The 17,280-nt window shown below is 32.0% G+C and overlaps 2 protein-coding genes across 6 annotated transcripts; one reads left to right on the top strand and one right to left on the bottom strand.

Annotated features, from left to right (window-relative positions):
* Positions 1–2,839: 2,839 nt before the first annotated feature.
* Positions 2,840–4,849, top strand: LOC107008968 (cytochrome P450 94B3). Its single transcript, XM_015208197.2, has one exon. It carries the CDS (start codon positions 3,134–3,136, stop codon positions 4,673–4,675), a length of 1,542 nt encoding a protein of 513 aa, XP_015063683.1. The 5' UTR covers positions 2,840–3,133; the 3' UTR covers positions 4,676–4,849.
* Positions 4,850–8,782: 3,933 nt separating this feature from the next.
* Positions 8,783–15,684, bottom strand: LOC107008967 (ATPase family AAA domain-containing protein FIGL1). Of its 5 annotated transcripts, XR_001455337.2 has the most exons (14): positions 15,336–15,684; positions 14,100–14,238; positions 13,539–13,889; positions 12,353–12,594; positions 11,929–12,175; positions 11,756–11,848; positions 11,137–11,238; positions 10,451–10,553; positions 10,091–10,174; positions 9,914–10,009; positions 9,647–9,774; positions 9,384–9,519; positions 9,227–9,310; positions 8,783–8,960 (listed from the first exon to the last, which is right to left on the bottom strand). XR_001455337.2 is itself a non-coding variant. In XM_015208196.2 (13 exons), exons 1-12 carry the CDS (start codon positions 15,653–15,655, stop codon positions 9,418–9,420), a joined length of 2,007 nt encoding a protein of 668 aa, XP_015063682.1. In that variant the 5' UTR covers positions 15,656–15,684; the 3' UTR covers positions 8,783–8,960; positions 9,384–9,417. The 5 variants fall into 5 exon arrangements, 3 of the variants coding, with proteins under 3 accessions (XP_015063682.1, XP_027770061.1, XP_015063681.1); XR_001455336.2 differs by having other exon boundaries at positions 9,227–9,519; XM_015208196.2 differs by lacking the exon at positions 9,227–9,310.
* Between the last annotated feature and the right edge of the window lie 1,596 nt (positions 15,685–17,280).

The following is a 17,280-nucleotide window of genomic DNA, read 5'->3' as shown; positions in this document are numbered from 1 at the left end:
TATTCTGTGACCACAGGTAGCCTGTTTTCTTCATTTTGAGCAACAGAAAGACACTGAGAGGTTCCAAAATCTGTATTTGTGTTTGTTTTATTTAATGAAAGTAGATGTAGTGCCAACGTAAGTGAAGTGGGATGAGATGAGACGATCAGAGGTGCGTGCATTCATACGTATGTAGACAACAAGTTGAGAAATGATTACATTCGAAAACAAGGTTCAAAGAAAGGATTGGGGAAAGAGAGGAGAACGTCAAAATCATTTTGCATTAGAAAAGTCTTCGAGACCATATAAACAAAGCTCTAAACACGTCAAACTTCTTATAAGACAATTATAACTCTCTGACAAGGACCAACTCAGATTAACAGATAAGATATTATATCCAACTAAATAAAAGATAAGATTCCCCTAATGCTCGGTACTCTTTTCATTTAGAAAAGAATGATGATCTATTTTGTTTTAGTCTATTTCAAAAAGAATAATCTTTAAATAAAATTTTAATTTCAGTTTTTCACGTAACATATTTGAGGCTATAAGATTAGATGGTAATTTTATACATTTGATTTTAATTTAAAATTACAAAATTTAATTTTTTTTTGGATTAAATTTCGTGGCAAGTTAAATTAGTATTTTAAAAATAAAATAAAATTGGAGGGAGTAATACTTCATTGTCTTACTGAAATATTTTCTCATACCACTAAATATTTTTTTCGTACGTTTTGATCTCTTCTTACCTGTAATTCTATTCATGAATGGTACGAGAGTTATGATTCGTAGTTAAGTTGGAAGTATACACAAATAATCGGAAAGTTGAAAGAAGCGTTCTCTCTCTGGGAATCAACGCAAATTTAGCATAAGCAATGGAAGTAAATGTTTCATACACACTTAAGTCACATTTTCAACCAGTGCTAACACATGAGTTTTGATTATTGATTATGAGAAGCAATTAAATATATCATCATTTCTTATACTATACATATATATTTAAAAAAAAATAAAAGTTAGGGTCCGATCTCTGGTTCTGGTTGGAGTATTACCCTCAGCTCGTGGCTCGTGGGAAGTCGAAAATGTTAAGACTTAAAGTGACGAGAAATAGTTTTTGCGTAGTAATAGATTCTCTCGGGAAGTAGTTGATTGAAAATCTCGAGAGCAAGCGAAGAAGTAGCTGTAGACAGCAACAAGATGATGTTGAGTCCGATCGACATCACTATTTTGTCTTTCTCTATTTCACATGTCTATTCAAGGATAAGTTAATAGCCTAGAAAATTGTTTTGTCTATCTCCCTAACCGTTGGATTGAAGTCCTCATTTAATACTTCATCGTTATATACTACTTTTGGCTTAACCCCTCTGTGTGGAAGTGGGGTAGTCAGTGATATTGCCATAACAGGCAGCCTGTATCAATTAATGAGTCATGACAAATGTTAAAGTTGTAGAGCATTAGTCTCTATCTATAAAGTACAAAACCAAATAAATAGGGCCAGTTTCTGTTGTGGTTCTGAATGAGATTGAGAATATCAACTAATTCTGAATCCGTGACAATTGTTACGTTGTTCAATGTGGTGTTTTGAGTTGACACGTCATAAAGTACAATATTATATTGTTAACCTTCCGCCCCGTTGTTGATGAATAATGAACTAGTCTTCTTTGCTTTTCTCCACTTATATGACAAACTTTTATTATATACTACAAACGTTAAGCCTTGAGCAAATATTAGAAAGTTAACTTTCTCCGTTCAAAATTATCACCTTTAAAGATGCAATATTAAGATTGGCACTGGGCTAGCGTTTAGCCGTAAATTTTTAAATATTTTTGGCAAATATTATTTGGATAAAATTTCATCATGCGTTTGATCGTAGTATTTAGAAAACATATTTCACCTTTTTAGAAAAAATATTAAATTATATCCAGAAGATTCTAAAACTATCAAAACTGACCATAAGTTTGTACAACAAATCAATGAGATGTTCGTTCCATGACACTGAAGCAATATGGTAGTTTGGAGTGAGTGCAACAAGCTCTCATACATCGTGAAGTAGACAAAGCATATGACTTGTTTCCCCCAACTGATTGTTCATCATTTTTATCAACCTTATTATCACTATTTAGTGTTCACGTAAAAATTATGTAATACAACACAAACAACTACTGCAGATGGTGATTTTGTAAAAAATAAAAAAGTTGGTATAAAATTTGAATTTTTAAAAGATCTCAAGCCCATTTACTAGTTTTTTTAGTATTTAGGTTATTTATCAAATTTGTCAAATAATGACAAATTGTATAAAATAAATACTATTTGAGAATTTTTTTTCTAAATTTTACTTGGGAGATCTATGAACAAATGGGTCCTCAGTTTTCAATTGTATTCTCAATATTAAAGCATATTTATTATTTTCTTAATGAGTTGGAAAAAAAGTTTAAAAATTGATACAATTAATTATGGTTGAGTGCGCGGAATACTTTGGAATTACTTGGTGTGAAGGATTTGAGTTAGAGGGCCGGCATTAGAATATTATGGTTTTCATTATAAGAGGAGAGTAACGTAAAAATTAGTAGTACTTAATTATTCTTTTAGTACTTAATTATTCGCCATCCATCCCTCGACATTCCAGTTTCCCTTCCTTTTAATTCCTTTCCTCCACAAACAAGATAGTATCAATTTGGACATAATTAAAATATACAAGATTATATGTGTCCCAGAAGATGCTATTTTGTTGCCTCCTCCTTTATTAATTAAACTCAGAAATTATAGAGTAAGAAAATGCGGTAATAAAGAAAGATATATTCTCTCTAATCAACTATTGACTCCATGATCAGAATACAATTCATTGTTTACTAGAGTAGTAAAAACCGCCATTATGTATAATGGACGTATATTCCGAGTCTACACAATTACATATATACACAATATCTATAATAGTATAATAATGCTTTAAAGAAAAGCATACAAATGAAAACTTGGAACCACTTACTCGTCTTCCTAATATTCCAAAAGACAGATCAATCACAGCTATTGATTTTATATTATACATGTGCCAATAAACATACCAATTTTATATATAGACTGGTCGATGTAGTTTATTAATTACCTATATATATATACGTCCAGACTTGTCTTTGTTTAAAATATATTGGAAGACATGGTGATGGTCACCTTCCTCACCACATACCCCTTCTTCATTCTACCATTGTTTTGTCTAACCCTAATTCTATATCTATCGTATGTGATTGTTGAACAATACCAGCAAGGTGGTAGAGGGTTTGAAGGACCTCCAACTTACCCCATCATAGGTTGCTTGATTCCATTTTACAAGAACCGCTATCGTCTACTAGATTGGTACACTCATCTTCTCTCTCACTCACAAACAAAAACAATCGTGATAGACAGATTAGGTGCGCGGAGGACCATAGTAACAGCTAATCCACACAATGTAGAGTACATGCTCAAAACAAACTTTGACAATTTTCCTAAAGGCAAGCCGTTCAACGAAATTCTTGGTGATTTTCTTGGAAATGGTATATTCAACGTGGATGGAGAAATGTGGTACAAACAGCGCAAGATGGTTAGCCATGAGTTCACCGCAAGGTGTTTGAGGGAGTGTGTTATGAATGCGCTCAAAGAAGAGGTGGAGAACAAGCTGTTGCCTATGTTAGACTTAATGGAGGCTGAAAATAGAGCTTTTGACTTGCAAGACTTGTTAAGAAGACTTGGATTTGACGTGGTTTGCAAAGTTTCCTTGGGGTTTGATCCATGTTGCCTCAATGACGATTCTCTTCCATTTTCGCCTCTGCTAGATGCCTTTGAAAGGGCTTCACAAATATGTGCTGGTAGAGGAGCTGCTCCTGTATCTGCCATATGGAAGGTGAAAAGATTGTTAAACATTGGATCTGAAAGACAGCTTAGACTAGCCATCGATCAAATCCATTCATCCGTGGGTACTATGATCCGCGAGAGAAAGATTAAGATGAGAGGAGAAAAGCAGCAAGAGATTAAGATCAGTGAAGTGGATCTTCTTTCAAAACTGCTATTGGCTGCAAATTTTGATGAGGAGGAAGTGAGGGACATGGTGATAAGTTTCATTATAGCAGGGAGAGACACAACCTCTGCGGCAATGACTTGGTTGTTTTATCTCCTTACTCTCCATCCTGAGATAGAGAATGAATTGGTTTCCAAGGAGCTAAGGTTTATAGAAGCGGAAACACTAACAAAGCATGAGATATTGAGAGAGATGAAATTCTTGAAAGCTTGCCTCTGTGAGACAATGAGACTCTATCCACCAGTTGCATGGGATTCAAAGCATGCAATTGTTGATGATATTTTGCCAGATGGTACTCGTATCAAAGCTGGAAATAGAGTGACCTACTTCCCCTATGGTATGGGGAGGATGGAGAACTTGTGGGGAAAGGACAGGTTAGAGTTTAAACCAGAGAGATGGATGCACAATACAGAAGAAGATGAAGGGGCATCAAATTTGTACAAGTTTCCAGTCTTCCAAGCAGGTCCAAGAGTTTGCCTTGGCAAAGAATTGGCCTTTATTCAAATGAAGTATGTTGTATCTTCAATATTGAAGCGCTTCCATATCACACCAGCTTCTTCCGATCCTCCTCTGTTTTTGCCACTCCTAACCGCTCATATGGCGGGTGGGTTTAATATTTTTGTCCATAAAACTAAAAACATTTAATTACATGATCTACCCTTCCAACACCTCCAAACAATTATTCACATGGAGTAATTCAACTTTGTTTAGCCAAGACAAAAATTTACCATCCTCATTCTTTTTTTTTTTTAAATTACCCCTGTACACTTGGGCTGGAACAAAGAATTAACTAGAGGAGAAAGATATTGAAATCCTTCATATTATTTGTTTTTATACGATAAAATGGTTTGTGGCATATTTCTACTCTTCAATCCCTTCTTGAAACGTATGTTATCCGAGTAATCAAATCAATAAGTTATGTATATGTACATATATAAATCCGACAAGTATAGTGGCATGTGTAAGACTACAATACCAAAAAGAAATAAGGTACAGATTTCTAACTTTGGCACCAATTGGAAGGAAAGGAAAAATATAGCTAGTCTATAAGTACCAACTAGGTGAGAGAGTCCATTCCACTTAAGTTGTTCAATAAATTTGTTTCTATGCTTTATAATATACTCTTATATATATTACAGCTTGCATGCTTTTCTTTTTTAATTACTGTATTCTTATCAAGTTGGAAGACACATCCGTTATCTTCACGCTATAAAACTATATTCAAGATTTGAGTCAGATGCCATAAACAATAAGTAGTCTTTTTTTTGACGCGACGTAATTCTTTATTGACTAATTTAAACACATAGAACTTGTTTAATTAATCCAGATCAGCAGAATGCAGGGGCGCTGACCTTGTCAATCTCGAAGCAGATTCCCGGCGGGCAGCTGGCAGCATAACTACATATTTATTCATATATGTACTGAATGTTACAAATATGATCATTCCACACCCATAGTTTTTTTATAAAACAAACTATTTTCATTCATTCTTATCACAAAAAGTCTTTTAAGTTTCTTTTATAACTTCAAAGGCACTAAAGTGTAATTATTTCACCCTTTAACCAATTAGTTTAAATAATTTTTAATTAAATTTTGTTGAAATACAATTTTTATTCTAAATTACTTTTATTAAAAAAAACTAGGTAATTTATCCATAAATAATAAATGTATTAAACTTGCAAATAATTTTTTTACTAATAATATACATACATTAAAAACAAAGGAAAAATAGGCTATTAAAAATATATTAGCAATATTTCAAAATGAATTTGATTATTTGTCATTATCACATAACCTAAGAACCTCTAATGAATGAATTATTTACGAAATAATAAATCATTGGTTCTTTAATCAACATTAAAAGGAAAATAAAGAAGATAATAAGAATATATATACAAAGACATTTTGTAATAAAAAGAAACAATTAAGCTGCATATATTATACAATTGTGATATACGTTTCAGAAGAAAATTCAAAAATTTATCAACACATTCAAAATAAAGAAAGTACGCTTGAACAAGAAAGCAATTATAACTTATGAACTTGCATAATGAATTTCTTCAATTGATAAGTGAGAAATTTCGTATCTATGTAAAAATAGATAATATGTAAGCTTATATATAGTATATTTAAGTTATAGAATTTAATATAGAATATCAAAATATGAATTCTTGAAACTGAGTATAACAAATTTTTTTTTTTGCACAATGAATATACGCATTGTATGTGTATAAGTTCAATATAATCGAAGACAATAACTTTGCAGAAACATAAACAACATAGTTTAAAACATGCACTCAAAAACAACAATTAGTATCATATGCATAAATAATGAGTGTAAAAAATACCAGGGTATGTTAAAATAAAATGAAATAGAAAGGAAAAAATCGAGTCCACTGAATGCACAACGTCCCGTTAAGGAAACTATTTCCCTCAAATACCAGAGGTTTAAAGAAATACATCCTCTCATGATATATGGAACGATTTTATGAACCAACTTATTGATACAAAAACAGTGGTGTTAGCAAGTCACTCAACACGAGCAAAGCACACAAATATTTAATTTTGTGCAAGTAGAAGAAGAATTTTTTTTATATATTTTAAAATGAGAAGAAATTCCATAGACAACAAAGGATAGTGTGAACAAATGTTTATTGTGCCATCAGAAATGTTACAACTATTTGGAAAAGTTGCAATCCTTCGAAAAGTTTATAACTACTTTTCATAAAAGTAGTAATTTTTCATAAAGTCGCAACTCTTCATCAAAGTCATAACTTTTGAAATAAGTAACAACTTTTCATAAAAGTCACAACTTTTGATTAAAAATCGCAACTTTTCATTAAAGTCACAACTTCTCATAAAAGTCATAATTTTTTATTAAAAATTGCAACTCTTCATTAAAGTCCCATCTTTTCATAAAAGTCATATATTTTAATGAAAGAAGAAGGCTCTTTTTGAAAATAAATAAATTTAAAAAGAAATTCTTTCTTGTGGTGGCGCCACATAGGCGGACTTAGGGTTCTCTTTTATATAAATATATGATAATAAGATGATCATTTTGATATTTTATTAAGGGGAAAGGGTTCAACAGATATTCGAACTTTGATCGAAATTATTGTAACAATATCGAACTTTGAAAATGACCTTTTACCCCTACACCATTTAATAATTTATTGAAAGCTATATATGTACTCATATGAACATTTATTTATAATGATACAATATTTATTATGTCCACGGGAGAGGCACTAATACTTGTGATGAACCAATTTAATATATATATCTTCGTTCTAAAATCAATATCAACTTCAATCCTACACTTAATTTTATTTAAATATAGAGTTTCTATTTTTCTTAGGAAATCAACTTCAACCTAATTTTCTATTTTACTTTCTAAAAAAATCCTTTTCGCCCTCCTCAATATCATATTATTATTTATATTTCTATTTCATTTTCTTATTTCATAGTATTAATGCATTTTTTCTTTTTTCAAAATAATCACTCGATATAATTTTCATGTTATATAAAATTATTGTTTTTTTCAAATTCCTTATTTAATATAAAATTATATTTTATTCTAAAGTTTTAAAGAACAACTACGAATAATTGAAAAAGAGAAATCAACAAGCACAAGCACAATAATTCTCTAGATCATACATTTTTTTTTTCGAATATTGTTAAATCTGAAAATGACCAATTGGATTACTAAATTTTGTTGTGATTTTTAAAAATTATTATGTTATATATTGTATCGTTGTCTTGTATTTAAATAATTATTGTATTTTAAATTAAATTTTTCATCTTATCATTAAATTTGTGAATTCTTCATAATGAAAATCAATAATAACATCAAATTATCTTTCAAAGTGGCGAAAATTGAAAAAGAAATTGAAATATTATTAATTCGAGTTGAAAGTAGTATATATTAAATAATATATTTTTTTAAAATTGTTGTATTATATTTAAAAAGAATTACGAATATTAGGAATTTAATTTTAATTAATAGTTTTATATGAAAAAAAAATATGTTAGTTACAAATAATAGAAATAATATTAATTAATAAAAAAGTGAAATAGAGAGAATGAATAATTGGAAAACTAGGGTTCACCACTACCACGAATAGAGGAATCAGGAACCAAAAGGGCAAAACAAATTGTCAAAAATTTCAAAAGTGCACATCAAACTTTGACAAAATTGACACCATCACTCTGCATAAAATTGTTGCTCCAACAGCAATTTCATAAAAAAAAATCTTTATTCTTTAATATCTTTGCCGTCAAAAAAAAGAATTAATTAAAATAGATGCTACAGCGATTCTTTTAAAAGTTTAAAACAAAAATCACTTGTCGTTCAGTGATTTCATTAAACTCCAAAATGAATAGAAAAATATTAAACAAATTAAGCTAAAACCAAGCACGTGCAATCACTATTAATCATTTAAGCAAATGGCAGTACAAAACACGTCAAGGCAGCAATATATTTAAAAATGCAAAAATTGAGTGAAATTAATGACTTGCAAGCGATATAAAAAAAATATTTTTTTAAGAAAATCGTTGCTATTTCAAGTTTAAAAAGTTTTTTTTCTTTTTTAAATGCTGCAGGAGCACTGATCTTAAAAATAAAAAATTAACAGTACCAATTTTGTCAGAAGAAAATCACTCTGTCAAAAACGATTTTGCTATTTTGACTAAAAAAAATTGTACGGTCTTTTAAAATTTTGGACAATGTTTTTTGCCCTTTCAACTTTGGACTAATAAATAAAAACTAAAAAACTTTTTAGAGAATGATTGAAAACATAATTTTCTATTTTAATCTGTAAATACAGAAAATACACAGTAAAATAGAGTCGGTTGGAGATGTCTTATGCTGATATCACTTTTATTTATGATCTATTTCCTTCTCCCGCCCCTCGACAAAACACACAGGATGCTGCACAAAAAAACTCAATTTTCAGTTGAAGTGATTTTAAATTTGCAACGATAGAAGAGAAATATGTATTGCTCGAGCAAACAATTTTTGTGTTCTTTTCAAAGGATTCCCTCGTCATTTTTCTACCTAAAGTTTTTTTTTTTAAAAAAAAAAGGTTAATCTTTTCTCTTTAACAATGTCCCAGTAGGTTAACAACTATTTTGACAATGATTTAGCTATTGGAAAACAGAAAGTGAACAATTGACATCAACTATGCTGCAAAATACCTAAATTGTTTGGCATATGGAAGATTCGTCTTGATCTGGATGGGTTATTTAGGTAGCAGACGAATTTACATATCCCTCGTGTAGCTGAACATGAAATGAGAATCCATGGATCATCTGCTAGCACTCTCGCAAGGAATGTAAAAGTTTTGCAACTTACATTATTTTCTCTGATGTAATCATTCCTCTAGCTCTTAAAGTGCTAAGCTTCCAAACTGTTTGTTCCAGTCCTCGTATGCACCAAGTTCATTCAAAGACACAGAAGGCCTTACCTCTTGTAATGCACTCTCAAAGTCCTGCGCAAAACAACATATTGAAAATGCTGTGATGAGAAAATTACGGACTAGATGCAACTGAGTAGTTCTTTCATTTGTTTCCTTAACAGCATCTAACTATTGCTGTTTTTGCGTGCCTGCAAATTACCTGAAGAGTTACTGGCCTCATATCCTCCTTCTTTAGCTTTGTAATTTCAATACCGTGCCTTAGAGCTTCCCTCAATGGACCCATGGAAGCATCCTTCACTAAATTCTTCATGTCAGACCCAGAATACCCTGAAAATTAAGCAAAACATGATAAATAAGAATTTCACAAATAAAAGGAAGAAAGAGAAATAGGAACGATGGACAAAACTACGACTTCATCAGATGAGTCTTGAGGTTTTTGAACGTTCGCAACATGAGTTGTGAATACCTTCCGTAAATTTGCAAATAGAGACAATATCGTCATCTGAAAGCTTAAACAACCCATCCTTCTCCAATAGACTCTTGGCAATCCAAGCTCGTGCTTCTGTATTCCAAGATATATGGTCAACAATACTGGTCACAGTATTCCATTCCTAATTTTTAAAAATGAGGCTCTAGCTTGCACCTGAGGAAGGAAGTGGAACATAAAGTCTTTTCGTAAGCCGTCTCCTTGCAGCCTCATCAAGCTCTTGGGGCCTGTTTGTTGCACCTGTTTCCATGAATAATATCATCAAATTTTCTTCTGCTAGTAACTAAGTTGAATATTTTTCTGCAGTAAAAAGGAAACTGGCAGATTTAAATTTCTCATTTGATTGCCCAGTATACAAACTACACCACATGGATTCATCCACCACGCATACCCCTCTTGAGAAAACAAAGAAAACTTTTGACTGGCATAGGTTTGTGATTGGAATGTTACGTGGTTTCTAAATGGGAATCTGCTTCTCTCTTAACATGCTGAAGTGTAGAGGGATTTAGAAATCACCTATAAGAAGAATCTGTTCGCTCACATTGTCAAAGCCTTCCATCTCGATCAGAAATTGTGTCTTCAGGCGCCTACTAGATTCATGTTCACCTTCTGACTTGCGCTGCAACCATGTAAAGTCTTTCAGGAAGGTCTCTATCCCTACTTGGCAATCAGCTTATGGAGAAGTAAAGTCCAGCCAAAAACTAAAAATATACTCTCTAATATGCACGTATACAAGTATGATTGTTGCTTACCTTCTAACTTGTACTGCAGCCTTATCAAGTTTTCAACCACAATATCACTCAAAAATTCACAAGTAGAGAACACTGAATTCTTTACTATAAGTAATTTCTTTTTATGTTTTGGGTCGTCCTTTTGTTTCTTTTTCCCCCAGTGATAACTATTTTCTCGAAAATGCCAAAAGTCCCGGATTAGTAGGGAGTCAAAAGTAGGTATAATACCAATTTCAACATCAGCTAGCTGAGGAGTTGACAAGAGAAATAAATTCCTCATCAATACATGTTTTTTTTTCCTCATCGCTACATGACTCAGACACAATTCTGATTCCATTTGTCAGAAAATGAAGGAAGGAATCAATTTGCAAGATATGATCTTTTTCAAATATTGCATCCCATTCAGTATGCAGAAATTATGCACTAAGGAAAAAATTTCGCTTTACACTGAAGTGTCAGAGAGTTACGTACCTGAGACAACAGAGAATCTATTTCATCAACGAAAATAACAGCTGGTTGACGACAACTGGCCACTCCAAAAAGTGCCCTCACCAGCTTCTCCCCCTCTCCAATCTATAATCATGAATTCAAAATCATTTGCCAAGATAGTTCCATCCACCTTTAAATAGATATCTAGAACAAGATAGCTGTAACGCAAGTCTCATGCACTAGATTATAGTAATCCTTATATTTCCTTGTCATTTCTTATCAAATTCCCAGGTATGAATTACATGAAATTTTACAGCTATACCAGCTAAGACTCCAAATGACTTGGGAGATCTCCAGTTTAATGTTTATTCACTGGGTATTTCATATCATAAACCTAGTTGCTCACTATAGAATTGTACGCAAGGTAAAATGTTTATGCTGCCTACAAAGAGATTATTCTTCCTGTAAGATTTGAGATAAAATAGATGAATTTGTAGCTTAAAAACAGTGGTGTCCCCATTACGTTATTCATCACGATGGATATAATAGTTAAATATCTTGCAGTAGGTTGGGGGTTTCATCCTCCCTTTCTTTCGAGAAAAGTGATCAAGTATATTTCAGTTTTCATAAAATAATATAAATATACAAAAATACGACATACCCACTTGCTTGTCAAAGAGCTGGCAGATATGTAAAAGAAGGTTGCTTTTGCCTCACCAGCAATAGCTTTCCCTATCATTGTTTTGCCAGTTCCCTAAAGCATGAGAGATTTATAAGTTCAAAGAAAACTGCTTTCTTCTAAACCTGTCTTGACCAGGTGCACTAAGAACTTACTGGTGGACCAAACAGAAGAAGACCTCGACCTGGAGATCGGCAGCCTTTGAATATGTCTGGACGTAATAATGGCCAGATGACCATCTCAGTCACACATTTTTTAGCATGTTCCAGGCCAGCAATGTCATTCCACCGCACATTGGGATCCCGGTGCATAATCTCATTGCTGATATGCTCAATAAGTCGAGGCTCTATATTCCTCAATTTCTCAGGAAGCTCACCATCAGGACCAACTAACATTTCCAAACTGAATGGTATATAATATGAAGAATTAGGACAAGCATTTTCGCATTATGAAACACCTTTTAGATCATCTTGTGATCATCTTTGTAAAATGGACTAAGCTAATATAACTTGAATTAAATAGCACAATTAGCTCAAAGTAGATCTCTACTGAGACAAAAGAAGCAAAAAGCCAACTAACCATCTCCTTGTTGAATCATCAAGTATATCTTCTCCTTTCCCAGAAGTGCGTGAAGTAACATTGCCTACATTATTGCCACCACTACCTCTGATAGGAGGAACAAAATTGCCCCGTATGCCACGGCGTGGAAAACCATAGGACCTGACTCCACAGCCTTTGCTCATCAAGGTGTTATCGTTTTGTGGGGAGATTGAAGCACTTGGTGATCTACTCAACCCTCGCTTATGTCTTGTGTCCATTTCCTACAGCATGAAATGATCGGATTGGACATACACATAAAACAAACCAAAATAAGCTAAATAAAAGATTTACAAATCTGAGAAGTTTCAAGAACAGCAGTCCTTAATAAACAGCAAATTGATATTACAGCTCAGAGTTGTTGATCAATTTAGAAAACACATTTATCAGATTATATAATTGCTTTCTTGAAAATTAATCAGTCTCTTTTTAAATAACCAGTGCTTTTGTATGGATGCTAAAAGGTATGACATCATTCACCCATGCCAGTTATATGTTTACAGCAATAGATACACTTGCTAACAGTGATGACGTTCATGTTAGGAATCATGGCTGCATGCACATTACACTGCCATTTACACTAGCAATAGGTTCGAAATACTGCACTGATTGAAAAACATTTTAATTTACAATGGCGTAGCATTCTCATAGGTTTAAGGAGTTGATCAACTGCCTTCTTCTATCGAAATCTAAGTCCATAAAATCCTCTCCTGTTACAGCAATTGTCTTAGTCGTTATTAAAATATACTCTTCTTCCTCTTAATCTAAAATTTGACCTTATATAGTAAACAAAGTTTCTGCCAAATAGGAAACTTTTATCGCATTGCATTTTATCATTCCCTCCTCGGGGAAGGGTCCACCTGAGTACTTTTGGGTTTTAAATTAGGGAATCAAGAACTGTGAACCAGACCCTTATGTTTGTTGATTGGACTTTCACATAACATTTTTGGATTAAGAATAAGGGAAAAGAATCAATAATGTGAACAAAAATAAGTTGGTTGTCAGCCAAGGAATTCTTCTCTGTGCATTTAAGCAAACAAGTCAGACAGTCTTAATTAGACAAAACAAAATCCTAAAACATATTGTTTCAGAAAATTGTAGGTTTGCAGCTATGATAACATACGTAACTCAACATTCAAGAAGCTTCCATGAAAATTGAAAGAGGTACCAGTTTTGCTCTAGCAGTGACAAATCCATTTGGAGAAGCATCAACATCAGCTTCTTCAGTGCACAAGGGGGATGAAATGTTTTCATCTCTAGAGCCATTGCTTTCCCTGTACAACCGTCTTGTTTTGGAACCATTGACACAGGTTCTTTCTTCCTCTCCATCTTTAATGTCCACAGTTTGATGCTTTGGGTAGCTATGCTTTGGGTGAAACCTAGCAACAGGAAGAACCTCTGGGCTACTATCATTTGCAAAGCTTCTTATTTTTATCAAGGAGAAATCTCTTGGACTAGTGTGTACAGGTGTTTTCAAGGTTCGGCTACCCACATTGGCATGTCTGTTTAATTGATTTCCCTGCAAGATATACACTTCAAATGACTTCACGTATTCTCAAAACGATCACTCTTTATTCACAAACAATGAAGTAACTTGAATTTAGTTTTTATAGATATAGCGAATTCAAAAAAAAGGGAAAACCAAAGAAAAAACAAGCATGTAAATAAGATTCTCAGTGCTGGTGATAGAAAAGAAAAAAGGAAATAATCAAATTATTAGTCCACACACCTGTTCACCTTTAGCTGTGTCTTCATGTTGCTGACAAAGAGAAAGAAAGTATTTAGACTGCTTAATCTTCTCAATGTCAATATTTTTTCCTTGGGCAAATATGCAGCCTGGATCTCTCCCTGCTTGTTCAAAAGCTTGGCTGAAGATATATAGCAAAGATCAGCAACTTCAACATGTAAGAACAGATTGGTTCATTGAATTATTTGTATTGCTAATATGAGTGAATCGCGAAATGATGAACAAAATGATTCTTACAGGTTCAAAATTGTAAACAAGAAAAAAGGAAATACTTGTACTATTCAGTTTGTCTTCGAGCTATGAGAAAAGAATGAATGATGCAATTGAAGTAATGCATACTTCTCAGATGAATAATACTTCACGGAAGAAAAATAACAATATACCTCAATTGACTCTTTATTTAGAATTAACCAATTTACTGTTGGTTTGTTTGACCAATGAAAGCTTTTTAAAATGAAAGAGAATAAAGAAAAAAAGGATCACATCATTCTTCATGTTTTCTCCTCAATTTTGCTAAACCATGCTGATATTTTATAAAAGTTTTGCAAGCCTTAACAAAAAAAATATTATTAAAAGGAAAAATCGAATCACATCATTCTTCATGTTTTCCCATCAATTTTACTAAACCATGCTGATATTTCAAAAGCTATTCCAAGGCTAGCAGAAAATTCGAGTAAAAAGAAAAATAGAATCACATCATTCTTCATGTTTTTGCCTCATTTTACTAAACCATGTTCAAAAGTTTTTTGCTAGGCTAACAGACATAGATTAACAGGTAAAATAGATCACATCATTTCTTCATGTTTTCTCCTCAATTTTACTTAACCGCGCCAATATTTTAAAACTTTTAACAATGCTAACAGAAAATTTAATTAAAGTTAGCCCAAAAGAAACAGATACGGCTGAAGCATCTTTCCTGAAATCTCCGAAATGACACACAATCATGAGATGAGAACTAAATTGCATCAAAATGCCTTTTGAGAAATCAAAATAGAGCAATATAATATTTAAAGTCGGAAACTAACCTCTAAATTACAGTGAAGGAAAAAATATACTCTATAACATGCAAATACTACAGTCCGTCCAAACGACTGACGGAGACCAAATTCAGAGCATCTAGTTTATGGTTGGAATTCAGACATCAATTACTGAACATCTACCTACTAGCATTTAAAGTAATTACAAAAATATAAACCATAAAATAGAAAAGAAGTGTACCGATCGGATTCAGTTATGAGGGAGCTTCGAGCAGAATCAAAATTTGACATAGCTTCACAACGAATAGGACGAATGAAAGCCTCGTCGGCGTCTGAATGAGAATGGGAATCGAGGAATCCGATAAGTCCTAGTCCAAGTACCGTTGCAGAACTGAAATCCTTACTTTTGAGAGCTACTTCTGCTCCAAATAGCATGGAATGGAGCCTCTTGAGATTGTTGTCGACTTCTTTCCTCCATGATACCTCCGATTTTTCGTCCTCCATTTTCTCCGATTTCGAATTCGGTGCCGTATTTTTGCTGTTGTCCTCCTTTCCCGCCATTTTCCCTCGTCGTGAATTATTGCCAGGTACATGTGTATTTATTGAAGATATTTTTTTAATTGCTGAGACGTCCTAATGTTTCTCTACATTATACACAAGCCTCTTATCTTCTGGGAATTTCAAAAAAGGTCCCTACTCTGTTGTATTTTGTCTCTTTGACTATTTCACTCAAACGTAACTTTTAATTTATTTATAATAATTATAAATTGATATAATTATATATTAGGTAAGGTTGTTCGTCGTTATGGTTAAATAATTAAAACAAAATTACAATTTAAACCAAATAAATTTTAAAAAATTACTTTCGATTTGGCTTTGTTAGATTTGATTGTAAATTTTGATAATTGATATTATTTTATTTGATTTTGATTTTACTAATAAACAACCACAAAAATAATTAAATTGAACCGATGAATCAGATATATAAATTTTATAATTATTTATATATTATTCACAAATAAAATATAACTTTTTTGTTAAATTTTAGTCAAGCTAAGTATTTAACTTTACTATTATCTCAAGACAAACACTTAAATTTTAGCCTAACTATTGCAGTCCATTAAAATCGATTACATCAATCTTTACATATCCTATCTCACATAATATAGTCATATTTTCTCTTAATTGAATCACTTCGTTTGTAGAATAATAGCTCTTGTATTGCTTAATTGCTCAATTGAACCGACAATAACTTTCTTGTGAATTGTTCATGTAGTGATTTTTGCATATCGAGATATGTATGTCTTCAAAAAATCACTACTTTCAAATCGTAAAAACAAAAAAATTGAACCAAACTAATGGTTATTTTTTCATATAGGTTTGGTTTTAGAAATTTAAAAAACCGACTAATTAGTTTGATTTTAGTTTTAACTAACAACCGTTCCAAACCGAACCGCGGACTCCTCTAATTATTGCCATTAGTCAATACTCCCTCCGAACATTTTTACTTGTCCGTTATTTCTAAAATATATTTTTTATTTTTACTCTTCACTTTTGACATATCAAGAAACACATGCTTTTATTTTTTTCTATGTTTTACTTTCAACATTAAATACTTATTTTTCAAAAAAATAAAAAAATAAAGACCTAATACTGCTATACATCATTTTAATATGGATAATTTGTTAAAATACTTATATCAATTAATGGGTGTTTCAAGTCAATTGGTGACAAAATAATAATGAACATCGAAAATTTTACTCCAATCGACGTCATCATTTATCAAAATCATTAGCTATTAATATAATTCCACTACTGATCATCCGTCATCACTATTACCAACCAGTTAACCCTTACCGTCAACTAGTATACCATAAAATATAATTCATAACTATTATCACCAGTCAAACACCATTACAAATCGAAACACACAATCATCATTACTATTAATTGCCATATAAATTACTAAAAATATTTTTTTCATATAATACAACTTATATTAGTATTTTATTTCAATCTTATATTTATTATTTTTCAAACAAAGACAAATATTTTTTCGTAAGTCAAAAATAATAATAAAAAAACAAGGGCAACTTTCACATATAGCAAACACAAAATTTATATTTGATGCTATAGCAAAGTTTGCATAATTGCGCACCATAGCAATATATATTGTATAATTCGCT

This window comes from Solanum pennellii, chromosome 2 (assembly GCF_001406875.1).
Source record: "Solanum pennellii chromosome 2, SPENNV200".
Taxonomy (NCBI): domain Eukaryota; kingdom Viridiplantae; phylum Streptophyta; class Magnoliopsida; order Solanales; family Solanaceae; genus Solanum; species Solanum pennellii.
The sequence above is the reverse complement of the archived record's forward strand: the minus strand, read 5'-3'. Positions and strand labels throughout refer to the sequence as shown.